The sequence below is a fragment of the Balearica regulorum genome, chromosome 4 (genome assembly GCF_011004875.1).
Source record: "Balearica regulorum gibbericeps isolate bBalReg1 chromosome 4, bBalReg1.pri, whole genome shotgun sequence".
Taxonomy (NCBI): Eukaryota; Metazoa; Chordata; class Aves; order Gruiformes; family Gruidae; genus Balearica; species Balearica regulorum.
The window spans coordinates 18,499,612-18,526,540 of NC_046187.1; the positions used below are offsets into that span (position 1 = coordinate 18,499,612).

The 26,929-nt window shown below is 41.5% G+C and overlaps 1 protein-coding gene and 1 long non-coding RNA gene across 6 annotated transcripts; one reads left to right on the top strand and one right to left on the bottom strand.

The window, feature by feature from the left end:
* The first annotated feature begins 1,984 nt into the window (after nt 1-1,984).
* KLHL8 (kelch like family member 8) lies at nt 1,985-25,507 on the top strand. 4 transcript variants are annotated; one of them, XM_075751336.1, is made up of 10 exons: nt 1,985-2,275; nt 10,352-10,659; nt 13,949-14,497; nt 16,910-17,096; nt 17,784-17,927; nt 19,139-19,250; nt 21,315-21,483; nt 22,068-22,227; nt 23,246-23,447; nt 23,889-25,507. In XM_075751336.1, the coding sequence occupies exons 2-10, from the start codon at nt 10,459-10,461 to the stop codon at nt 24,010-24,012; spliced, it is 1,848 nt and encodes a 615-aa protein (XP_075607451.1). In that variant the 5' UTR covers nt 1,985-2,275; nt 10,352-10,458; the 3' UTR covers nt 24,013-25,507. The 4 variants fall into 4 exon arrangements, with proteins under 4 accessions (XP_075607451.1, XP_075607449.1, XP_075607452.1 ...); XM_075751334.1 differs by having other exon boundaries at nt 1,986-2,275; nt 10,419-10,659; XM_075751337.1 differs by having other exon boundaries at nt 1,986-2,275; nt 10,419-10,659; nt 14,177-14,497.
* LOC142601684 (uncharacterized) lies at nt 13,841-23,989 on the bottom strand. 2 transcript variants are annotated; one of them, XR_012835250.1, is made up of 5 exons: nt 23,858-23,989; nt 16,869-18,797; nt 16,572-16,763; nt 15,079-15,139; nt 13,841-14,688 (listed from the first exon to the last, which is right to left on the bottom strand). It is a non-coding gene; the product is annotated as an uncharacterized LOC142601684 (long non-coding RNA). The 2 variants fall into 2 exon arrangements; XR_012835249.1 differs by having other exon boundaries at nt 16,572-18,797.
* Nucleotides 25,508-26,929: the final 1,422 nt, after the last annotated feature.

The following is a 26,929-nucleotide window of genomic DNA, read 5'->3' on the forward strand; positions in this document are numbered from 1 at the left end:
AACCTTGCACTTGGCCTTGTTGAACTTCATGCAGTTAACACAGGCCCACCCCTCAAGCCTGTCAAGGTCCCTCTGGATGGCATCCCTTCCCTCCAGCATGTCGACCGCACCACACAGCTTGGTGGTGTTGGCAAACTTGCTGAGGGTGCACTCGATCCCACTGTCCATGTCACTGACAAAGATGTTAAACAGCACTGGTCCTAATACTGACCCCTGAGAAACACCACTTGTGACTGATCTCCACTTGGACATTGACCTGTTGACAGCAACTCCTTGAGTGCCACCCTCCAACCAATTCCTGATGCACTGAGTGGTCCATCCATCAAATCCATGTCTCTCCAATTTAGAGACAAGGATTTCATCCAGGACAGCATCAAATGCTTTACGCAAGTCCAGGTAGATGACATCAGTTGCTCTTCCCATATCCACCAATGCTGTAACCCTATCATAGAAGGCCACCAAATTTGTTAGCCACGATTTGCCCTTACCGAAGCCATGTTGGCTGTCACCAATCACCTCCTTATTTTCCATGTACCTGAGCAGAGTCTCCAGGAGGATCTGCTCCATAATCTTGCCGGGCACAGAGGTGAGACCGACCGGCCTGTAGTTCCCTGAGTCTTCCTTTTTTCCCTTTTTAAAAATGGGGGTTATGTTTCCCCTTTTCCAGTCAGGGGGAACTTTAGCAGACAGCCACAACTTCTCAAATACGATGGAGAGTGACTTGGCCACTTCATCTGCCAGTTCCCTCAGGACACATGGATGCATCTCATCAGGTCCTACGGACTTGTGCACCTTCAGGTTCCTTAGATGGTCTCGAACCTGATCTTCTCCTACAATGGGCTGCCCCTGTAGGAGTCCCTGCCTTTGCCTTCTGAGGCTTGGGCAGTGTGGCTAGAGCACTTGTTGGTGAGGACTGAGGCAACAGAGTCATTGAATACCTCAGCCTTCTCCATATCCCAGGTAACCAGGGCTCCCATTTCCTTCCTGGGAGGGCCCACATTTTCCCTAGACTTCCTTTTATCATCAACTTACCTACAGAAGCCTTTCTTGTTGCCCTTGACATGCCTGGCCCTGTTTCTTGGGAATTGTTCTGCCTGCCTCTGCTTCCCATTGAAGGCCAGCTTTTTCATGAGCCAAGAGGAAAGGAGATAAGCTTTGGTACACGGCATTGAACCAGAGAAGGGAAACACCATTATGAGAGAACAGCAAGCCAAGAGACTCATTTTCACTGTGAAATTGTCCTGGGATGGATGCCTAGCATGTGCTCCAGCAGCACTCATGTGCCTTTATTCATATGCAAATATTGCTTTTTTTTTTTAAATTGACCTGGAAAATGTATTTTTCACAGAAACCATTCTATAATGGAAAGAGAATAGTCAAAGACCAACTATAACAAGAAGAATAACTATTCTCATATGCCACTTGATAAAGGAGTGGAGCTGGTGCAGAAGGATTAGCCACCCTGCACAGCCATCAGCTCCTGCCGACCTCTGTGGTTCTCCTCTGCCTGAGGAGATGAAGCAAAGCACAGCCAGAACAATTCACGTCAGCAACACTGCATCAAAGCCTGCCCTCAGAGCAGCAGCAGCTGCTTTGTGCAGTCACCATAAACTGGCTCAGCTAATATAATATCTGCTGCTGGCCCACTGTTAAATAGCAATGGAGTGCATGTTCCTGTTCTTACTGTGAAGCTTGCCTTCTCCCCCCTTTTCTTCCAGCACATCATTTTACAGCAGCAACACCCTCACATGCAGCTGCCTCCACTCAACGCATCATTTTGCCTGTTTCTTAAAAGGCAGCCCTAGAACTACAGGTGGAGTAGCACGCTTGAGCCCTCACAGCACAAAACTCCTGCCCTGTCAGGTACAGCATGATGCCGGGAAAACGCCAAGTCAAAAAAGCAGACTCAGCTCAGACACGGACCAAACCCGTCCTTCTCATAACGGGGTTCTAGGGGGGAAGGGAAGTGCTGGGTTTTCGTAACCCAGGCCCAAGGCGGAAGGAGCGTTAACGCGAAGAGCCTTACGGAGCGGAGAGCGCAACGGAGACCTCGCCAAACACGCCGCCGCAGCGGAGCAGCCCGACCCAGCCCAGGCTGCCGCCCCCCTCCCGCACAAGGCAGCAGGCTGCAGCCCCAACTGCCGTCACGCACCGCCCTCCTCAGCGCGGCGCATGCGCCCTGGCCCACCGCTCTGCCCCGCGCGGGCGCGCGTCCCCCTCCTCGCGGCCGGCCGGCACTCCGCCGGGCTCCCGGCTCTCCGCGGCGGCAGCGCAGGTGAGCGGGGCGGGCACTGGGAGGGAACTGGGTCTCTCGTTCCAGCCAGTGGGGCCGCCTCTCTCTTCCTCTCGCAGCACCCTACTCTCGGGCCCTTCCCCCACGGCCGCGCTCCTGCTTGCCGCCCCTCGTCGTCGTACCGCGCTCGTCTTCGGTCAGGGCCCGCCGCCATGGTGGGATGCCCCTGCCTTTATGTAACTCACTGCCCTCCCCTCAGGTGTAACGGTCCTGCTGGCTTTGGCGCGGTCGGTCGGGACAGTTTTTCCTCCGCATTGCTTCTTCCCCCGTCCATTCTTGCCCCTGAAACATCCCTGTCAGCCTCCCGGCGCGGCGCCAGCCGGAGAGCAGGACGGCCCGGACCCCGCTCCTGTGAGGCTCTCCTTCGGCCGCGGGGTGGTAACGGGCCTGGCTCCCTTTCTTGGCAAACGCTTATTGCCACGACCCGCTTCAGTGACCCAAACCGGGCGTGGATTTAGCGTAAATTAACCTGGAGTTGGTGCAAATCACACGGGGCTGGATTATGCCTCTTGAAAGAGCACACAAGGGTGGCATGCTGCCTGGGCTAGCCTCCTCAGCATCAGAAGGCTTATTCTTTGGGAGGCACCCGCGGAGTCCTGCACTCGCAGAGCTTTTAGTTACCATACGATTCAAGCACAGAGACAAAACCATGCAAATAAACTGAGCTGGGAGCCCGCACATTTCAAGATGCTGCATATAATTGACTATGTGGAGACTGCAGCCCAAAAAACTAGTGCCCTGGTCATCTTATTATTGACATCTTGTAATGCATAACAAGTAAAGTTACTTCAGTTACCCCAAACCAAATATTTCTTGTGTTAAAAAACAGCAAGAAATTACCTGTTGCTACTGGGGAGAGCCTCAGGAATTCCTAGCCTCTCCTTTCTCAAATAAATGAGAATTTCAGATGCTACAACTCCATCAGTGCTTTGTATTGCCTGCTTGAGTTTTCTTCCTGCTTTGATAGGTTCCCCCTTACTATCTCTGCTCAAGCTGATTGCTTAGTTGCTGCTGCAAAGTATCAGTTAATCAAGCTCTTACCCATAAGGGGTGTGGAAGTAGTTCACAAACCAGATGGGGCCTCCTAGTTCATAGGTCTGCGTTTCCTCCTTTGCCTAGTCATTCCTTATGTATTCTGCATTAGTAAAAGTTATAAAACTCAGAGATACCTGGCTTTCTGTGCCTGTTGCAAACACTTCTGGAAGTATAATCAAGAAACCATTTGCACACGTGTGACTATAGAAAAATACCACAGCAGGTAAAATAACTCATCAAATGTTAACAAGCTAAAACTACAACAGGTGTGTCACATATGGCTTTGATTGCTTGTAATGGAGATTAAGCAGCAAATGGTTCTTTTGCCACCTTCCTTAAGCAATTGGGCCTGAGGTTTTTGAGTTAGTTTGGACTGATTCCTCTGTCATCTCTGTGTGAACTCTTGTGCTATGTAAGAAGTGTGTCCACTTTGTAACACGCCGAGATTGTATCTGTAGTTTCTTTCTGTGCAGCATGTGATTAGCAGTGTACGGGTGACCTGGTTTATTTTATAAATTGTTAGTGAGATGTCAGTAGCCTGGTATCCAATTTTCTAGTTGGCCATTTATTTGTAAAAGCAAGTTTAATCATTGTCGACACAAGAGGACACAATCATTGTGTAATTACTGCCAGTAATTTGATGCAAGGCAGCATAGTACCATGTTAGCCAGTGCCTAACTTCCTCAGCAGGCTTCACCAAACAGATTTTGGAATAATTTCCTATATCAATAATGTAAAGTGCTAATTAAAATGTTTATCACATATCTATCTTCACTATGCTCCCAAGAATTGCACTGCTTTGCAGTGTTTTTTCTTTTGTGTTCTACTTTTTAGATATTCCCAAGGTTACCTTTCATAAATAAATCACGTCTTAAGTACACCTGTATCTGCAAAGCAGAGTCCTCCTTTGCTATTCTGGGGTTTCTCATGGGTTTTGGTGGTTGTTCTGAAGCAAAAGTAAATAAAACACAAGTAAATCATGGCATATTTGTTTGTTTGCTTATGATTATGCAAAATTGAACAAATTTGTCAACCTGTCATCCCATAAAGCCCAGAAGACAGCTGGCCTTTCTGGTGTTCGATGGAAACTAGGATTAAACCTCAGTAGAACTTTGTTGAACGTAATCATATGTTGGATCAAAAGAAGCAGGGAAGAAGCTGTCTCGAAACAGGATTAAGGTATTGCCAGGCAAAATTATTTCCAAAATGGGATTTCATCTGACTGTGCTTTTCATGCTCTGCAAAACACCTTTTCTGTCCTTTTTCAGTTGCATTTTTCCAAGAAAGAGCAGTCGTTATTCACTATGTGTGTCTGTAGCACTGATAGGGTTTTGGTTAAAGCAGCAGATGAAAGATGGTGCCGAGTGTAACCATTTCACTGTTTTCTGAACTACCTGTGTGACAAGTAAAACAAAACAATCATACATGTCAGTTTTTGCTACAAAGAACCTTTGAAATACTGAAAGGATGTAGAAATTTTATAATAATGTTGTCTGATTTTTTTAATGAATTTCTACAAAAGGAAGCCTGGTGGTTTTAAACAAGGTAAACCAGTTAGGTGTGTGGTTTCTGGTTTGGTGTTGGGCTTTTTGTTTGTTTGGGGTTTTTTTCTCCTGTTAAATTAACTTTCTGCTGAAAAGTATGGTAGGCTTAGGCTTGTGATACAGTGTATAACTTGAACTTTCCCATGTTTTCCAACCATGGGCATCTGAGCAGTTTTGTATGAAGTTTCCATAACTCTTTTGATGGAATTGGTGAACGGAGAAAGAGACAGCACAGGTTTTTCTACACACTATTTTGTCTATCAGTTTTTTCCCCCTGTGTTCCTTCTTGGTGATACAGCTGTAACCAGACTGAACAGAGAACAGCTGCTTGTGCGGTCCCTGCCCAAGCTGCTGCTTGGCTGCAGTTTACACTGCAGCTGCTTCCTGCCCTTCCCACTTCTCTCCCTGTGTCTCTTCCTTAGCTCTGCCAGCTGCCCTCTTTTCAACTTTTCTTAGTACAACACAGAACAACAGCTAGACTTGTTCTGTTAGCTAGATTAAACTGGAGAAGATCCTGTCACTGCATATGCTTATCTAATCTTGTGGTCAGCAGCACCAGCATATAATAAATAACCTGCAGAGGCTCATCAGGTTCTGTATTAGACAAGTTAGTTTTACACAACCACACTACAAACTTGTATATATTTATATGCATGCAGTCTGTTTGTACTGGACTCCCTTCCAAAACCTCCCTGCTCATAGGGCTACAAACTGCATGTTTACAGAAGGCAGATTTCTTGTCTCCCTCAATTAAAAGGCCCTTTTGTTTTCTGAGTGAGGCTAGCTGCCCTTCTCTGCACAGATCATGATCTGATTTTTGTTCGTCTTGTGGGTGGATAACCAAAATTACATACAGGATAGCTGGTGAAGCTTCATCTGTATCTTGATTTCTCCTGGACTTCTGCCTTCTTTTTTCCAACTTCAGTACCACTGCTCATAAAGAGCATTGGGTTTACGGGTATCATAATACCTCTCATCTGAACACTGCCTAGTTGTGGTTATAGTGAAAAATCTTGGTTTCTGTTCTGTGTCACTGAAATGTCTTCCTCCCTTGTGTCAGTGGAAGAACTAGGACAATCCTCTCTTTCTGGGGCACTGTGTCCCAAGGTACCTGATAGAGGGAGGAGGCCATGTACTCCAACATCTAGGTTGGCTTGTCAGCCAGGATTCCTGGGGTTTAATTTCATGGCAGGGGAAAACAGTGATGTTCATTCGTGTCCTGCCACTGTTTAACGTCTTCCATTTCCTTTCTGAGGTCTTTTACTTCCACTGGACATAAGTACTCTATGTGACTTGAGGAATTTTACACTTAATTTAGTTTCAGATTTAGCTAGAATGTCTGAATCAAAATCGTTTCACTTCAGGATGTTACTGTTACCTGAATTGCAGCAGATATAACATGCTTGTGCGCTGACCTCCCATCCCTGCTTGCTTTTCTAAGCGAGGAATAGCTAGGAGGGGATCCTCAGTCCCTTGCCTGAGGACCAGCACTGAGGACCAGAACACCAATTCTGGGGTCTGGAACAGCTGCACTCTGGGAGCAGCAGACATCATCAATATTTCTAAATATTTAACTTGAACAAGAAAATTGCTAACCTGCTCTCAGCAAACAATGGTGAGCTATAAACAATGTGTGGTTTGTTTTTTTTTTAATTCAGACAGCTACTCTTTCATAGTAAGTGTCAAGCAGCTGTCTACAAGGAATAACAGATGATGTTATGAATGAGGCACTTCCTTTAGTTTCTTTAGAGTCAGTCACTTTCTGTGATGGTCACTTACACTCTTAGTGTGGTCAAAATACTAGACTGTACCAAGGCTGGAAGACTTAATTGCCAAGATGAAAATGGAGGACATGTTATTGAGGTTTTGAATGGCCATGGCAGTGTTTTGTTCTAGACAAGAAAGACTGTGTGTGTCTAAGTCTGCAGCGTTCACCCAGTACTAAACTAACCTCAAGTAGCTGGATGTTATTGTTGCATTACTGTTGCTTGGGGGAGCAAGTATTTAAATGGCTCTTCTCTCTCAGTTTGTGGATTCTTAGTACATAATTAACAGAGTATCATGCACACTAACCTAAATGCTGATTAATCCTCCTAGCTAGTGGTTCTTCAACTAGTGTACTTCTATGTAATTAAAGGTGTGAAAATATAACTTCAACTTCTTGCTCTTTTCATATGCTATCCCTTTAAGGCTGTGCAATGACAAGACTATTTATCATTCCACTTCAAGCTGGAAGGAGGAGTAGGTTTGGAGTTGAAATATACTGACCTTCATGAGTTCTGTGTGACCTTCAGATTTTTGGAGTTTAGTATCTTGATTCAAGCGCTACTAAAACTCATTTCTGTTCCGTTTAAAAATCTAAGAACATTCTTATAACTAAACATTCAGATCATCCCAAACCACTATTTTCTGCAAATGAAACATCTGTTCTCTCCTTCTGTCTGGGTCGTGATAGATTGTATCACACACTTCAGTACATTATCTTAATATTGTGATTTACAGCTGTAATATTGCTTCTCTGTGTGTTTAACTCTAGTAGTACACCGTGTTGATAAGACTGGCTCTTTACAGAAGTATGATAGTGGCTCCTGACGTACTTTAAACCTCCCATTGTGAAAATCCCTTGATTTTTCAAATAGATGATGTAATTCATAACAGTACTATTTCTCAAGCCAGATACAATTAACAGCCAACTGGATATATACAGTGACCTGGCTCTCCTTCAAAGTTAGCTTTACAGCTGTCTCATGGCTTACAGCTGGTACTTTCCATAGTAGATGATGACTTGTTTGAAGACTCAAACTGTGAGATGCTGTAATTAAGACAAGTGGAGGATATGTGGATAGATATCTAAAAAGATTTGAATGATTGAGATGTATCACAGGAACGAGATGCTCCTGAATTGGTGGCTTGGGAGAAGAGTAAAAATCTTATCTAAGATACTATTAGCTGTTACCAAGTCTCATCAAAATGAAACTGAAGTGTGTCAGACTATTGCTATCTGAGTATTTCCTTAATATTAAAATGTTAATTTTAACACATCACAGAAACTTTTTTTACCTGAGGAGCAGTTACTGACTTGTTCTCATGTTCCCATACACTTATTTGATATCACCATACTGGGAGGTCCCTTGCACATGTGATTCTTCTATCTATGGCTATGTGTCTGAGTAATGGCCTTGGTCTCCTTTGATTTCTAGTTTCTTCCCCTGCAATATCAAGTGTGTACTTAGTATGTACTAAATATATAAATGAAAAAATGTGCTCAACTTCTTTTCTTACAGGTGAGAGCTCAGAGCATCTCTAAGAACTTGATATAAGCATCAGATACAGATGAAAAGCATTGTTTAAACTCAGTTATGTTTGGCTTTTGTGTTACTGCTCAGTTTATTTAAAACATAAAAAACCCTCACCCCAACAGCATTGATTTATCTTAAGACTCATGGTTTTTGTGTTGGTGTTTAGAATGGCATACCTAGAACAGGTAAAACGTACACCATCAGCCTCTTAGTGAGACACAGAATAGTTTTGGAAAGTATATGTACAGTTGCAGTAAAGCATGAGGATAAACGTAGCATATATGCCAGATGGAAAAAACCTTAAGACTTGGGAGCTGCGAACTATCGTTTTGTAGTCAGTGGCAATTCTGTCTGAAAGCAGCATTTGTACTTGGCTGTAAAAATACTGTTAGGTGTGAGTCGCTAGGAAGTGGTAAGAGTGTCACTTAAGGACCAAAATAAGCAAGACTTCCCTAGAAGCATAGGCTAAAGACAGTATATCTTACCTCTGAATGAATAATACATGATGCTTTTCAAAACCCTTGTACAGCATTTCAACTTGTCTTTTTCCTCTTGCTTATCTATGTTCACTTTTGTAACTCCAGTCGGTTGCCTCTGAAGCTCTGTGTTAGCTTCATATCTCAACGGTAATAGTTGACTTCTTTGAAGGGCATGTTAAAGCAGAGGTGGCAAGTACCAGTAGTGGAGGAATAATGTGAAGTTAAAAGAACCAAAATACCAAGATTTTTCCTCCTAACAAACTAGAAAAACATTTTAGTACAGTAATTTGTCAAATCTGGCATAATAGAAATTAAGTTTTCAGCAGAAAAAGGTATTACTTTCTAAAAACTGTGTAAAAATCCTGTGATCTGTAATATCTTTGAGCTAGTTTGTGGTTTTGGAAAAAGATATTTGTCTTAGATTTCTTTTAAAGGAAGAATACTTACCTTGCTTACAACACCATTAGTGAATATTCTAGGCACATTTGATCTTGCTTTAACCTGCCTGGCCCAGTGCAGCCAACAGCCTTGTCACCACACAGGACATGGAGCTGGCAACAACCCTGTGACCTAACAACCTGTGATCTAACAGAACTCCTGCTTGTAAGCTGAATCAATAACTGCATGTTTTCAAACAGTATTTAATTTTTTTCTTGTGGACTTCATAATCTTCTACAAAGCACGTGGATGCACAGCCTAAATCTCACTGAGTTGGCTTTCATGGCTTTTTGTCAGACCTGAAACTTAAAATATGCTACCTAACAGGAAAAAAAATTGCTCTTCCCCTACTGCTTAACATTTTTTTTTGCAAATAAAAAGGTGGACTTCATGCTTAATCTAACTGAAGCTCACAGTAGCAGGAAGAGTGAAATATTTGAGTGACAGAAGCAGAAAAAGCCTTCTCCTCGTTGTCTGTGGTATCCCTGATTTGTTTTTCAGCCTTGGGAAAGCTGTGATGACAGTATAGCTAAGATTCCTTTACTCTGAACTGTATAAATTTTAGACACCTTAAATATCTTCAGGTTTACCTGGCTGGGTAAACAGTCTAAAATAAAAGCTAGCAAGCAGGAGCAAACTTTTGCATAACACTCATTGTCATGCTTTAAATATCAGTCTGTTGGATTAATAAGGTTGCTAGATAAAAGGAAATAATTTACATTCCAAGATTTTTCTCTAAGTGTAAATTCTTGTTCTCTAGTTCTGTAAAAACTTTTTCTATTTTGCTTACATTTGCATAGATGCACAAAACACTTAAGGATTGCTTTAGCTTTTGAAGAGACCTAATAAGAAAGTAATAAGTATGTACAAAATACCTGTTGGGGTCAGATCAATAGTCTCTGGCAGATGTGATGAGAGATGCTATTTAGGGACCAAAGAAGCACAGCTGTCTATGGGCCATGTCCCTTCTGTTCCTCTGCCGTCCACAGCAGCGAGATCAGGAATATTGGAAGATACATCCTTGCCTTTTCTTTTTCATGTTGTTTTCAAGAAGTGTGGGCAACAAGTTCACAAACAATGGATTTTCCTAAAGGTACCTGCATAGGATTCTTGACTCTGGGTCTTCCCCCCCTCCCTTTTCCTCCCACCTTCCCCAAGTAAAATTATAGTTAGAATTTATAACATGTAATCAAAGTTTTAGGTACTAGCAGTATCTAATATCTCTCACCTGCTTTTTTTGTGTGTGTGTGTGTTTTTAAACAGGAAGATGAACAGAACTTAACTGCATTTTAGGACTTTACTCCTGATGGGCTGGATTTTGTCTTGGCAGGAGTTTCTGAAGATTCATGCAGTGAAAGAAGAAACAGCCAATGGCTTCAGAATCCATGGTTCCAGAGCAGACAAAACAACATCTGATAAAGGGAAAAAGGCAGCAGCAGCAAACTAGGTCTTCCAACAGTGATGGTGAAGATGACACCTTTGTATTTGAAGCAAATGAGGCTTGGAAGGATTTTCACAGCTCTCTTCTTCACTTCTTTGAAGCTGGAGAGCTCTGCGATGTTACACTGAAGGTGATGTTGTCACACGTCCGTTGCACTTAACAGTCTGAAGATTAAGCTATGAATAATTGTGCTGGAGGTCGCTGTGAATTTGGGCAGGGGTATGGAAGCCATAGAATACCTGTTGGATCTGAGGCATCTCTAGATATGCTCGTGGGGTTTTTGGTTTTTCTTATTTTGGAAGTTTACAACTGAAATGTTAAATTTACAACTTAAGATATTGACAGTCTGAGAGAGGAGTACGTAACTTTGACCTCACCCAACTTGCCTTCTAAGCAACTTCCCACAGCTGATCAGTATATTACAGTGTCATTTCAGCTCCTTGTAGCCTCTTTGTTCTCATACGCTTTCATCCCCAATTTTATCTCTATTTTTGCATTCTGTGTTGCTCTGCTGGATCTTTCCTGGCAAACAGGATTTCTGGAACAAATCTAACTTCCAGCATTGTCAAAGAAAGAAGAAAAATAAAAACATCCCAGCCAATTATGTTCTACAGCTGGTCAGAGAGTAAAGGAGAAGGAGGAAACCACTTTTATGATTCTTGCATAGCATTGCTTTAATGCATTCTTTGTAACTCAGCTGTATGTTACTTATATCCTGATCACAATAAATTTATATGTAGCAGCCGTAACAGTGGTTGCCAGCACTTACAAATATTAAACATTGCTTAGCTAGACATCTTAGTAGTGCAAGATAGTTATTTAAGAAAGAGATGAAGCACAGCTCCTCTACCAAGAACAAATGACAGATGCCTTTAGGAGAAATTGTTTGCCTGCCACTTTTACTATTAGATATTAACAGGGAAAATCCTTGACAGATGTGTGTCCCTGGTGCCCCCCCCAGTAGGCATCTGATCTTTCTAAAACTCTTGGGAGACAGTGGAAATCTCTGAGAGGAAGAGGGTTTCTGTTCCTTCTGTCCGATTGGACAACAGGAGTAGAATAAGCAAGAACATTTTTCTGTTCTGCTTCACAGCAGATATTAAATTGTCTGTCACCAGGCACTGAACAGGCACTAGATGCAGCAATGAATAGGTCCAGTGGCTCATAACAGTTGAATTAATGCTCAGAGGACACTGAATGACAATACTGAAGCTGCTCCGGACAGCATAAGAGCTGTGAAACAACTTGCCCAAGCGCTCATCATCAGGTCTTTTTACATCTGTCATTTTAAAAAGCATTTTGGGGAAAAAGGTTCATGTCAGAATTATTAACAACCCTCCTCTTCCCTTTTCTTGATCTCATCCTCATCTTTCTCCCTTTCCACCCACCCTTGCAAAAAAGGCATAAAGTCTTATTTTATAAACATCGTTAAACATATACTCCTGCTAGGAAAACTTGGCTTGGAAAATACACTTTACTGTGGCTGCAGTTTAACTTTCCCTAAGTTAGACCTGTATTAATGTTCATTTGTATTATTTCTGTGAGCTACTTTGGTAATTTAAGAATATTAGAATGCATGACTTGGCCTTCAGTCCTCAAGTAGAGAATATAATCTATGGAGGCTAGAGCAACCTATGTACATCTTACCATAAGGCTTACTAAGTCAGTCAGTGATTTTCAAGTATCTTGCACTAGAATTTTCTGGAGGGCTTGATTTTTCTTTCTCTAGTGTTCAGGCATTTCTCATGTTTTAAGAATAATTACTTCTCTGCTGAACTTTCTGCTTTTGTGCAGATAGTGACTGATTCTGGCGTTCCTGTGGACAGAACAATTACTGATTTAACTGCTGGGTCTTAAAATATGATAGTTAATAACTGGAGGGGAAGTCTGATTTTGAAATACCAAGAACATGCTAGATATTTAAAATGAAGCAGATTTGGATAAAATAGTGAAGCCACTTAACCCAAAAGGAAGATCTAATTAGAGTGGGATGATGAGCAGAATAAAAATCTCTGAAGGTGAGAATGGCCTAAGAGCTTTCCCTGATACAGCAGACCAGCTGGTAGCATCTTTTTGTATCAATACTATAATTAATTGGAGTGCTGATACTGTAACAGTAATAAACTGTGGGAGCATACAGGGAGACTTCCTCTGCTCTGAAAAGTTAAAATATGGAATTTCACCTATTGTACTGCTACTGTCATATGAACAACTCCCTGTTAGAAGGCAGAGTGTGGCAGATGCATACCATCTGCTTTTCTCCTGTTGGTCTGGGGTTTTGTTCATTTGATAGGTCTATGAATTGTTCCTTCTGGAGTGATCTAATTAACTCACACTGAACCATCCCTCTTTTCTTCTCTTTTAATCTGCATACTCTTTCATGTGTGTTTGCTTTCTGTACTCAACTTACTGCTCCCCAGCCAGCTTATACTTGTGTTGATAATACCTTTTAAAAGGGTAGAGCAATTGTGTATTGAATCAGAGCTAGGAAAAACTCCAAATTATCCTTTATAATTTAATATCCTTTTTTTTTTTTTTTTAAATTACAAGACACCTTACTGTAACACCTTCATCTGAAAATGAACATGTAATTCGAGTCTGTCAGGAAAACTGATTGCTTAACTTGGCCATCCCTTTATGTTAGTGCAGACTGCAGAATGACACAGGCTGTAAGAAAGTACTCCTGTAACACAAATAAGTAGCGGATTGTTGTTTATCTTCAATATTTACATTCTCTTTTAATGTAATTGAATTCTATAATTTTGTAAGTGAAAAGTTTATTTTGTGCTTTCTGATCAGAAAGCCTCATCTTTATGGGGAATACTCAAATTTTGTGGCTAAACAGCTTCTAAAAATGTTGAAGTGATTTGTAACTTTTAATAATCCCTGTAATAGCTGTTATTACTGCAGTTTTACATGAATTTGCTTCTATAAACAGCATTATCAATTCCTCAACAGTAGTAAAAGTCCAGAGGTTTAAATTAAGTAGTCTAAAAATGTCATGTTACATTTTTTTTCCCCCTTAAAGTCTCTGGATACACATAAACCAAAGAAGTTCCTAGCAGTCGTCTCCTGTCTCCAACATGCATCTAGAGGGTTCTTAAGGATGTTTCATTTAAAAAATAGGGCACAGCTCTTAAAGAAAAGCCAGTTCAGTGCATCAGTGCTATTGCTTCCTTGTGTTATGGCCTTGCCCTACTCTGGCAGCCAAGTTACAACTCAGATCTGCTTGGGATACGTTGATCTAGCGTCAGAAGTACAGGACAAATGGAGGTAATTTGTTTGAACAAAATACAGTAGCTCAATGCATATTGAGTTCAGAATTCTTATTTCAGCTTAACTGTCTGTCCTTTCATAGCTGAAACTGACATTGCAGTAAAAGATTAGGGTTTTTTGGTTTTTTGTTTTTTTTTTTTCAGGTTGGTTCAAAGCTTATCTCCTGCCACAAACTGGTGCTAGCTTGTGTCATACCTTACTTCAGAGCCATGTTTCTTTCAGAAATGGCTGAAGCCAAGCAGACGTTGATTGAGATCAGGGACTTTGATGGCGATGCAATAGAAGACCTAGTGAAGTTTGTGTACTCCTCCCGGCTTACTCTGACAGTGGATAACGTCCAGCCTCTCTTGTACGCTGCTTGCATTCTTCAGGTGGAACTGGTCGCAAAGGCATGTTGTGAATACATGAAGCTGCACTTCCATCCCTCCAACTGCCTGGCAGTCAGGGCTTTTGCAGAGAGTCACAATCGCATTGACTTGATGGACATGGCTGATCAGTACGCTTGTGAACATTTTACAGAAGTGGTGGAGTGCGAAGACTTTGTGAGCGTCTCACCACAGCACCTCCATAAGCTCCTGTCCTCCAGTGACCTGCATATTGAAAATGAAAAGCAAGTTTACAATGCTGCTATCAAGTGGCTGCTAGCCAATCCACAGCATCATGCTATATGGCTGGATGAAATACTTGCGCAGGTATGGCAAACCAAGGCACCAGATTCCTGACTCATCACTGGTTTAGGTGCATAATCAGCTGTTTGTACTTGGGTAGATCTCAAGCTGAAAGGTGTTCTTAGATGGTGCCTCCTCTGGTATTCAAAGTTGTGAGTTGACAGCAGAAGCAGGTTAGATCTCCTGAATCAGGAAGAAGTCGTAGTCTCCATTTTCTGTAGAGAGAAGAGTACTCACTTTATGCTCATGGCTGGGGGGTGGGGAGCCAACAAAAAGCTACATCTGTGTTAGAGCAGAAGCTTCTTAGATTTACACATAGTGCAGAATATAAAGCCATCGCTTCACTTGGTTTGATACTACTACAGCCTGAAATGCTCACTTTGCTTGCTGGTAAGTATTTGTACTTAAGAGAGCAAAGCTGTTGAGGGTTTTTTTACATGGCTAGGAGAGTAAAACTGTAACAGAGGTGGGTCATAGCAAGTTGCGCTACTTCTACAATGTTCTGTATATTTAATTAACAAAAGACCAAGGTGTGTTAACCCTACAAGCAGGCTAGGAAACATGTTAGACTCTTTAATGCTCACTAGACTAGCACTGCTGGTTACCTGTAAGATCCAAAAGGAGTTTGCAGTTTAATCATCTAGACTTGGTGCCAGTCCACTGCTTCTGAAAGAAACACATACAGGTACCAAAGGTCACTCAGCTGAACTTATTTAAACACCCATAGGATCTCCTCTTGTCAAAGTGTTAGGTACTTCAGTTACTCAAGATCCATATGTGCTAGTTACGGGACTTTAAAATACAGAATTTGAGACATGTAAGGAGAACCTGTGCCGGGGAGGAGGGCAGTACATGCCATGCACTGCAAAACGCCCTATGTATCTTAGCAGGTAGGATCAACTGCTGTTTCAGTTGGCACTGGTCTCCACTTTGAATATTTTGCATTTGGCAGAATTGCTAATATTGGTATCATGTGAGTTACAAGAGGTCTACTAACATCCTGCTGTCTTTGTCTTCATGCATCATTTTTCACATTTCCTGGTAAAAGATCACAACTGTTTATTAACTGTCTTGCAAAACCCTTCAGTTTCATCTAGACTAGCATAAGGTTTTTGGTACAAAAAAACCTTTAGTACACAATAATTAAATTTACAGGCAATACAATTTGAGATTTAAAAAAAAAAATTAGACTGACTTTTATTGCTGAGTTGTGCTAGCAGATGAGATTAACAGCTTTGTTCTATTCATGGAAACCAGAGTCTAGAATGAAGCAATGAAAAAGTAACCCCCTTCCTGTAAATAAGGGTTATTTGCCAGAGTATATGGAGCCATCGGTTGATTTGGACATTATTGCTAGCAGAAAACACTAGTGGGCTTTCTTGAAAGTTATTATCCACATCATAATCAGCCTTATGGGTTTTGCTGGTATAATGAGGTTCTGAATTTGTCAGCCTTGAGTTCTTACCACATCACTAACCTCATGAGTCTATTAGCAGGGCTACAGTGGTGCTTTTAATCAGCCTAAAATAAGCCAGGCCAAAGTAAAGGAAGAGGTAGGACTCAAATAAGTGGGTAAAGAAGAACTGGTGGAGACACTTGGTTACTTGAAGACAGGGACACTTGTCAGCCATATAACAGCACCATCCTGCTGCTCCGAGAAGCACCAGAGATACTAGACTTCTTCACCATTGCTGCTGAGCTAACTGGGAACTGCTTATAAGCATTGACTCCAAACCTTAGGAAGTCGGATGGTGGTTTACTTCAGTTTCCCCCATCTGTCCCACCTTTGCACCTGATCGTACTTCTTGTTCCTCACTGTTTCCCTCACAAGGACAAATGAAAGGTTTGCTGCAATAAATGACTGTGGGGAAGGATTTGGGGAAGGAAACAATTAGCTCAAAACCTTTTTTTTTTTTTAAAATCTTGCAGTCTGTCAAGTCCACACTAGAGAAAGATGTTACTGCACTCCTTAATAGATTCTTAGTTCCTGCTGACAGTGTTTCGAGTTGCCACCCATAGAAAATGAACGATTCTAACAAAACCCCTCTTACACTGGCATAGCAATGAGCTGAAAAATTCATACCCTCAGCAGACTAACCTGACACGGGCTATCCTGGTAAAGTCACAGATGCTGCCTGCGTCACAGGCAGGCACAGTTGCAGTATAGGCAGCGGCACTTCTTTTTCCTCTGCTCAGCCTGGGCTAAGGGACAGTTCTCCACTGCTGCTTAAATGCAAATGGTTGTATCAAACATTTGTCACTAAAAAGAACTGTTCATATCGCTGTTACTCTGGAAAAAAAATATGAAAGCCGCTTTTTTAGTGAAGAGCGTGGGGCTGGCAGCTGGCTCAGAAGCTGCCATCTGTTATGTGTGCGTCACTGTAAATGGTGCAACTCAGTTCAGCCAGTTACTCCAACTGTGTTCATTTCTGTCAGGTACGGCTGCCTCTCTTGCCCATTTGTTTCCTTATGGGTGTTGTGGCAAAGGAAGAGATTGTCAAGCAGAATCTAAAATGTAGGGATTTGCTGGATGAAGCAAGAAACTACCACCTTCACCTGAGCAGCAGGGCAGTGCCAGACTTTGAGTACTCCATTCGCACAACACCAAGGAAGCAGACTGCTGGTAATTAAATGTGTGTCTGATTATCCAGTACGGAGTGGTGTGGAGAAAAGGCAGCACATCTGTGCAGGGTTAGATAGCTTGGTCTAAATGGTTGTTAATAACTTAATGCAAAATTGGGAAAGCCACTGTGTACCTTTCTGATAATTAGGTAATGTGCTGTGTTTTCCTAGCAGAACTTTAGCAGTCATTTTCTTTCTTTAAAACATTATTTATCCATCCTGATTGGGCCTAGCTGTATTAAAGCTAGAACTGTTAAGTATGTTATGACCAGGCAGTATACTCAAAGCTATACTGAAAACAGTGGACACTTACCTTTTGGTGCAAGAAGGTTGCGCTAACTTTTAAACTCTTTGGCTAGCCTACACCAAAAGCAAGTGACGAGAGATTAGATTGCAAATCCTAATTTTTACATTGTTACATTTAACAAACAATGTTTATCTCCCTAAGCAAAATCACAAAAAAGCATATTTAAAATGTGCATGGTTTTTGCAAGAACATAGTTAATTGCCATAGCAGCATGCCAAGCAAAGGCCAAAATCCAGCATCCAATTATGCAGGGCAATGACTGTGCCCCTTGAAGTGAAATATGACTTCTCCTGAACTACATAATTTTCAGTTCACTCTGCTACACAATTTTATCCCCCGTCTTCCTGCAAGCTTTCTGGAAACCTGTTTTGTCTTCTTCAGGTGTGCTGTTTTGTGTCGGTGGTAGAGGTGGATCAGGTGACCCATTTCGCAGCATTGAATGTTACTCCATCAGTAAGAACAACTGGTTCTTTGGCCCTGAAATGAACAGCAGAAGAAGGCATGTGGGTGTGATCTCTGTGGGAGGTCAGTAACCCTATTCAAGCAACCCTATTCAAAAGGCACTTGTTTGCTCCTTTTGCTGGAATTGGTATTTTTACTAAATAAATGTCTTGCAATGGCTTAACTGTTGGATGTTCTTCAATTTAGTAAAGTTTCTTCCCCATGAAGGGGTTTTTGATTCTGAAATAATCTGAGAGCGTGCTTACTGAAAAGACATTACTGTGAACTGAGAGAGTTGGGATTGTTCAGCCTGGAGAAGAGAAGGCTCCAGGGAGACCTTATTGTGGCCTTCCAGTACTTAAAGGGGCTACAGGGAAAGATGGGGACAGACTTTTTAGTAGGCCCTGTTGCAATAGGACATAGGGTAATGGTTTTAAACTAAAAGAGGGTAGATGCAGACTAGGTATAAGAAAGAAGTTTTTTACGATGAGGGTGGTGAAACACTGGAATAGGTTGCCCAGAGAGCTGGTAGATGCCCCATCCCTGGAAACATTCAAGCATTCTGAGCAACCTGATCTAGTTGAAGACGTCCCTGCTCATTGAAGGGGGCTGGACTAGATGACCTTTAAAGGTCCCTTCCAACCCAAACTGTTTTATGATTCTATGACCTGTATAAATGGCCTCTTGCCTTAGTAGGTGATTTAATTTTTTTTAAATTCATTTATAAAGAAACAGCCTTACACAACGGAGTCACCCAGAATTTGCTAGTACTCATACTAGCTTCCTTCATACTTAAATCCATACAGGTAAGTCACTAAGACCATAACTCTTCCAAGAGCAGACCTACCTTTATTTTTGGGTCTCCATCTTCTGAAACCAAGTCCATGCAAGTCCAGAGCAGCTTAGCAGCATTCATGATGCAACTTTTCCTTGTACTCAGTAGTCCCTGTGTTGCTGCAGCAGAACAGAGATTTTTTTTTTCACCCCATTGAAAATCTAGAGACTGATATAAACGTCCAAAACTGATTTGACCTGCAGTGCTCAAGTTATGGGAAGATTTTTTTGTCTACATACCTCAAGCTTTATATAAAAGTCTATGTTAGAACAGATCTCTGGTTGAGTACAGCATATAATAATATAAACTCTGTACTTATTAAGATCCTGATATTGAAAACATTTGAAAACTTTAACTTTTATTTGAGCTTTTTGTCTCCACTTAGGCAGTGATATTACATAAATAACAACTGAAATGTTGCCAAGCAATCTCTGTATTGAAAGATGTGTACATGTTTCAGGTAAAGTCTACGCAGTAGGTGGACATGATGGAAATGAACACTTAGGAAGTATGGAAGTATTTGATCCTCTCACAAACAAGTGGATGATGAAGGCATCAATGAACACAAAGAGGTATGTGTCCCATGATCCAAAATGTAAGTCCTAGTCTGTGATATATCATTTCTTGCTGATGCTGAGAAACATCATGTCTGTCCTGCCTTTATTTGAGTTTCCAAACTGTGCTATTTTTAGGAAAAAAATTTTCCTATTTTGGGGGCTTTATGCTATCAACCAACTTTATTTACTAGCTGTAAAGCAAACACACATCTGCATCACATAATTGTATACATCACATATTCGGACAAACACAAAGTTGTGCATAACATACTGTAAGTATTTCAATGCAAAACTGCATAAAGCCTCTCTGTAGGGAGAGGCTCTGGCTGGTAACATTGCTTATGTTTACATTTTGGCTTTCTTTTGTTGCTGTATTACCCTTTTCTTTTTTGGGAGGGCTGGCTTCTGGAGCAGAGAGCTCTTCTACTCCAGCTGTGCTTACATTCTGGTATCTAAGGCTTTTCTGCTATGCCCGATAAAGAACTTGAAACTGATTAACTGGTTCTGTGGGGTTTTTGCTCTTTTTAAGAATGAGCAAGATAACTTCCAGCAGAACATGCACAGTGAAATACTTCATGCCCAGGAAACGAATAGCTGCCTGTGCTTTTGCCACAAAAGTCCAGAAGCACTAAAACACTGAAAGTCAGATTGAGGATTTTTCTTGCCTTTTGACATTTAAGATTCTTTTAAGGAGCTACTGGACTCACAGATCTGTGATTTTTTGTTTCTACTGTCATTTAAATCAACTTCCATAATTCTACATTCCCTTTTGTTATTTGTTGTTTCTGAAAGTATCATGTACAAGTAGGACGAAAATACTGAGTATAGTTAAGTCCTAAAGCTACCTGTAGCTGTGAACTAATCAAAGTAGAAACCCAGACATCTGGAACTGTCATCTTGCTCCTCTTCCTCCCTCCTGCACCACCCCAGGGCATATTGTCAGCAAATGTCAGCCCTAGATTTCTGTGACATTTCTTACTCAGTACCTTGGTAAATGAAAGGGCTGCTGTGCCTTGTCTATGTTCCTCTCCTCTCATTCATGGAGGTGGTGTCAGAATACTTAAGTTGAGAAAGAACTGCCACCATCGATGGTGTCTATGTTATTTGCTGAGGCAATTTAAGATAAGCCCAGGATATTGCCACAGTGTTTGTTCTGTAGAAAGATTGTGCCTCCCTTGCTCCTGCCTAGGTATCTGCGAACTTGCCCTCTGTGTAGTAAGACAAGAATGTTCTCAGCGAAATGGTAAATCACCTGTCTTGGTGGTTAAGGCAGAAGCTTAATGCTTAAATTCTAGACCATACTTTTCATTTTCTAGTACTGATTGTACCCCCATATTGGTAGATTCAGTAGGAAAAAACCTGACAACTATTTTAACGCAGACTTAATAGAAAATTAAAGAATGGAATAAACTGTAATTAAATCTTGCTTGAGTTCAGTCATCTAATATTCAGCACAGGTTTGCCTTTTAATATGTATTAATATCACACCCCCAAATATCACCCCCAAAAAAATAATTCCCAAAATGTAGCAGCAGCTATACCAACAAAGTTAAAAGCAGGTTTTGGTTCGCCAGAGTCAATAAAACAAGACAGGAGGTGTAAAATTCAGTACCAAGATAGAGAAATCAAATAACTAAGACAATCTCATATATCCAAGCATGGAAGTAGGGCCTTAGGTGACATTCAGTCAAAACAGTATTCCATGCTCCCCACCTTTATTTTTTTTTATTGTTTTTAAACAGGAGCTTTGTGTTTTTGCAGTCTAAAAATATCCTAGCTGCAACAGTCCTGTTCACAGACCACACAGTAACATACAGGTGCGTGGGAAAGATGAGGTGAAGTTAAGATAAAACTCTAGACCCTCTCTAATGGGAGGCTGCAAACATACAAAAGACTTGCTGCAAGGTGTGCAGAGGGCCAGCCACAGTTACTGCTTATTATTTATTATAAACTTCGCTTTTTAAATTTTCATTATTTTTTCCCATAGCTTGAAACAGGTGCCAGTCAGGTAACATTGCACTTTCCCATTCCCTTTCCATAAGGATTTGCACTGAGTTATTGATCCTATGGTTTTCCTAGGAGAGGAATCGCTCTTGCCTCCCTTGGTGGCCCCATTTATGCAATAGGAGGTTTAGATGACAACACTTGCTTCAGTGATGTGGAAAGATATGACATTGATTCTGATCGATGGAGTGCAGTCGCCCCAATGAACACTCCCAGGGGAGGAGTCGGCTCCGTAGCACTTGTGGTAAGTGACTGTTTCCTCCCAAGTCGGGGCCAACTGAGGAACTGACCTACTTTTCAAATCTGCTTTTACAAGGGAGAACACAAGATTTTAAACAAAATCCAGCTGGTGCATCTGAGCACCTCCAGTCATCAAAATCCTATGGAACTGTGCAAAAGGTGAGGATATTTAGGATAATATTCATATCAAATTGAACTGTGCTCCCTGTTTCAACAGTATTTGAGGTACTGAGAGCAAGTACCAGGACCCTTCTAATAACATCAGGCTAATGCTTCCTGTCTCATTCAGAAGACTGTTTTGTCATGGTTACTATGTTTAAAGGTAGTGAATGCATCTGCCCTTTAATTACCTTTTGCCATGTACACTCTGCAAAATATCTGCAACACTATGTAACTTTTTCACTTCTTTAATTGGAAGATAGCGTTTACAAGTTGTTAGATAATTAAGTCTATTGGTGGAATTCTTAAATGAAAGTAAATAATTAGGCTATGGATATACCATGTTATCCTATAATTTTAACATTGCTTATGAAAAGCTGAGTAAATACATACCCATTACAAATAATCCTTCTCTATACTGTTTTCCAGAAACATGTTTATGCTGTGGGTGGCAATGACGGTGTAGCATCTCTTTCCAGTGTGGAGAAATATGATCCCCATTTGGATAAGTGGATAGAAGTGAAAGAGATGGGTCAGCGAAGAGCTGGCAACGGTGTCAGTGAGCTCCATGGCTGCTTGTACGTTGTAGGTGAGTAGGGATGTGGCATTCTGTAGTGCTGTTTCTGCCAAGTGCTGGCATTTGTGGAAGAGGCTGTTGTTGCTAGAGGAACTGGGGAACAGATAGACCTGACCTGTACTTTGTGTTCTTGGGCAGGAGAAGAAAGCGAGCACAACCAGGGCATGTTTAAACAAAGGTATGTTAGCAGAGAAATAAAAAGCAGTTCCTAACACACATTTCTGAAGGGCTGTACTGTTCAGGGCAATATGTCTGTATACAAAATCTTCTCAAGACTCACTAATCTTGAGTTTCCTTTTAGGAAAATGATTCTTAAGCTCACACACTTTTAAAGCACTCTAGTTCTATTTTGAATGTAGGCAACAGTAGCTTTTTCACACAGTGATTACACTTATTCCACAGCCTGTTGCCCTAGGCCTGTCTTGTTCTGCTTTGCCTTGCATTTATTTGCTTTTCCTGAGGAAAATGCCAGGTAGGTATGCTGTAGTGTTAGTTGCACAGCTCTGCCTTGTGTATTATCATAAGTAATTAAAAAACTTTCAAGTAAAATGCTTCTGTGACAGCTGCCTCAGCAAGGGGAATGCATCACTGAAGTCTTACCTGAGGATTTTATTTTTTTTTTTACTCAAGTTTTCAGCAATGCTGTAATTTGAAAACACTGCAAGAATCTGTTTTGCTGAAGCCAAAATAAGATCAGGACCATCCTTTTACTGGTCTTAGGGTTTTTTTCTATTCCAAATTAGAAGCTGTTTCATTATAACTATGTGTAAGATGAATTCCAGGAGAAAAATAATAGAAATCTCTCTCCTTGCAACTTGAGGAGAAAAAAAACCGGTCACTCTTGGTGATGCTTGTATGGTGGCAGCAGGGAGAGCTGTTAGATTAATTTTTAGGAACTTGTAAAGTTCACGTAAAGCAATAGAGCTGGACACTAGCCCACTGAACACTGAGAACAGTCTGATAATGCCAGTCTAGGATATCACCAGCATTAGAAGTGGCTAAAAACTGATCATGTGATGATTCTTTGCAGGTGGCTTTGATGACAACTCTCCACTGAGCTCAGTGGAGCGGTTCGATCCACGCAGTAACAAATGGGAGTATGTAGCAGAGCTTACAACTCCAAGGGGTGGCGTTGGCATAGCAACACTGATGGGTAAAATTTTTGCAGTTGGAGGTCATAATGGCAACGCATACCTGAATACAGTGGAAGCATTTGATCCCATAGTGAATAGGTAATTTAAAATTTTTTATTTGGCTTAATAAGACAAGGAAAGCTCCCTGTATGAAAACACACCATAATAGAAATAGTGTGCAGCAGGAGTCTATCTGTTGTTTCCTGGTAATAATTGAGTAATATCCATGATGAGTGATGCAGGAGTGCTGCTTATGCCATTAGGCTCTTCTTGTAAATATTTAAGCACCTCCTCCTTCTCCCCATCCCTTGTCCTCTTCCCTTCATTCAATAAGAATCTACATTCTTCTGGTTGTTTTAATTTGATTTTGCACTAAATTTACCAGAGAAATAATAAGAATAAACTAGCAGGATATTTTTTTGTGCAGACTAAACAGCTAGGCTGTATAATAGAATTTCAGACAGAGAAAAAATATACTTCCAAGTTGCTCAGAAAGGACAGGAACTTACTTTCCTTTTTTTCCTCTGCCATCATCTTTAGGTGGGAACTTGTCGGCTCTGTGTCGCACTGCAGGGCAGGGGCAGGCGTGGCTGTGTGCTCTTGTCTCAGCAGCCAGATCCGGGACGTGGGCCAAGGATCCAGCAATGTTGTTGACTGCATGTGAGCTCTGCTGACTCCTCCAAATTCCAGAGGAATCATAGTAGGGAGGCACTGCAGAGCTTTTTAAACACCATGTTTTGTATGGTAGGTTAAGAAATAAAACCAATACATTTTCTTTGTGAAAACGTTACCTTCTGCAACTGTAAAACTTTTGATGGGTTTCTATCAGTAGTGATACAGAAAAGCCTGTGAAAACATGAAATAAAAGTGTGACTCACAGGAGAAAACCTGCCAAGAGCTGCAATCATCCCATTTTTGAGAAGTTGTAATTTCAGAATCATTTGAGGCAGCTGTTGCAGGGACTCATTATTGAACTGTAAATCAGGCATGGGGTGAGGAGAGCGAGCAGCAGTTAGTACTGCTGAGCCTTAACCCAACAGCCCTGCTACCTGTTTTTCTGGAGGACTCGAGTGCCATTTAATATAACTTATTTTCAGAAATGTAGTCTTAAACATTTCCTAATTGTACAAGAGCTTTGTCACACAAAGCATCTCAAGTTTTAGAAGGTAACGACATCCCTGTTGCACACTAAGATAACTGGAGCAGAGAAGTTCACTGCCCATCTCCCAGGGAACTGCTGGCAGCAGTGGAAATTGCAGGTACTCAGTCTGAAACCTGTCTTTCAAAGTACTTTCTTAAGCCAATACACTTGTTAGAAAGCTGAAAAGATTCTTGACCTGAGTTTAGCCACTGGTATACTGGAATTCTCAAGTCTTCAATAAAATTTGTAGTAACTACCCCCCTCCCAAAAGGCCAGTTTATGTTGAGAGGTCATTCCTTAAGTAACCAGTGTAATTTGTCCTACTTTGAGATGATAGTGTGCAAAAATGTAGGCTTCAGTGGTGTCTGAATCATTGTTTTTATATGAAATGGAAACACACAATAAAAGTTGCAGTATTCTGTAAAGACCTTTAAATGCAACTCTAGGAGATGACATGTCCAATTTCAGTTCCCAGTAGCAACTCTGGTAATTCTAGAGGTACTGGCTCTTTTAAGATAATTAAGCCAGGAAGATCTAGCCTCAAAACAGGTAGATGACTTAAAGCTTACATAAACCAAAGAGAATCAGCAACAGAAAGAACTGGAAATAAACCAGTACTTACATCAAAAACTGAAATAGGAACTTGGCAGTGCTGTGTACAAAGGTGTCTTGTTACGCAGTCAGAAACTCTGAAATTCCAAGTGAAGTCCAGCTGGAAAGACTGCAGATTCCTCTTCCTGCATCACCTCGAACAGACCAACAACTGACAATCCTTTGTGACCAAAGTTTCACGTTACCAGTTGTTCCAAGTGACCAGGGAGAGCAGCAAACGTCTCTGCATTCAGTGCCAGGGAAGAGGCAGGACAGTAGGAGCCTAAGGCACAGTTATATTTTGCTGTTGAGTTAACCATCATTCAGCTTTTCTGTTTCCAATGGTTTGCACTTTGGTAGCACCCAGGGACAAAGTGAACGGTACTGTAAATAATGAAACATTGCAATAAAATATTTGTACTTTAAAGCACCTTGTTTATAATGTGACTGGAGCATGCTATTGTGGGGATACATTACAACATTGAGTATCTTTTTTTTTCTGCTGAGTATAATTCTCAACAGGAAGCCTTTGTCAGCAGGGAAAATGCTGTGTTACAGCCGCCAGCTGTACCACCTTGCAACTGCCCCTGCCCCCATGCAAGGATGTGGTCACCCTTGTGACCAATCTGGCTAGGAGGGGTGGAAAGAAGAGGTGCAGGTTCTTTCTCTGGGACTCAACTGGTGGTTCTGTGCATGTCCTGACTAACAAGAAACCATAAGGAAAAACAACAACAAGAAGCAAATTTTCCACAAAGTAACACTGACTGTGAAACCAAGTAGCCTGGCAGTGCTGCTTGCTAGCTGATACAGTTCTCCTCCTGGTGGGAAAGTGGTAGTACCCATGGGTGCAGCCTGTAACTCGCACATATCTGGACCACACTGACAGCAATCACCTTCCAGGCACCAAAGGGAGATGTGTATGTTCAGCTGGGCAATACAGTTACAGTGCATGCACTGGGGTTCTGTATGGTGTGGGAGGAGATCTGCTATTGACCCTGCAGCTAGACGTCAAATGGCACTAGGGCTGAATGCTTGGGTTGTATTTCAGTTTGCACCTTCCCACCCCCAACAACATTTGTGCTCAGGCTTGTGGAGGCATATTGCTAAGGGCTGGCAGAACAGCAAAAAAGGTTTACAAGGAATAATCCTGTTGCCAGTATAGTGGTGTCCACGTTATAGATGGCACCAGAACTAGAATTCATTTTGTTGCAGAACTGGATTTTTGAAACACCATTGCTGGAAATGTTATAATGATGTTAGAAGTAGCAAAAAAAAAAAAAAAAAAAAAAAAAAAGAAAAAAGAAGTACAGGGTTACTGCGGCAACAAACTGTAATGACGTACTTGCATATAAAGCTGCTGTTATTTAAGACCAGCAAACTCATTTTTCTTCCAGTACTGGCAACACGACATGACAAAAAGAAGTAACACCTCCCAGGCAGAGGGAATGGAGCCGTCCACCCTGGTTCCCGGTGGTGAGGCAGCCCTCCAGTGGCAGCAGGCCCGAACTCCCACCACAGCTTCTAATTTAAAACTAAATTCAGGATTTGTGATGATAGCAGTGTCTTTAAACGTTCAGGGTTGTGAAATCATTGCCTCTAAACACGATGCATGTCTGATCCCAAATGTGCTATTGTTACTGCTTCTGTTAATGATGTTTTTCCCTGCAGCGTAAGAGCCGACCTCATCCATAAAAGTCATAAACCCAAAGATGTCTATTAGTATATTCTTTAAACACAAAGAAAAAAAATCCTTTTGGAAGAATCAAGTGTAGTCACAGCTACTCACAGCCAAGTTTACAGCCTACTGAGTTTAAGCATGTCACAGGCTTCTGGGAGGAGCAGGACCAGA

Bases quoted from the DNA above. Each gene is read 5' to 3' on its own strand.
- KLHL8 (XM_075751336.1), top strand. From the start codon at position 10,459: ATGGCTTCAGAATCCATGGTTCCAGAGCAGACAAAACAACATCTGATA. The intron at 17,928-19,138 runs GTCAGTAACCCT...TACATGTTTCAG, and splicing joins GGGTGTGATCTCTGTGGGAG to GTAAAGTCTACGCAGTAGGT. The intron at 22,228-23,245 runs GTGAGTAGGGAT...GATTCTTTGCAG, and splicing joins TGGCTGCTTGTACGTTGTAG to GTGGCTTTGATGACAACTCT.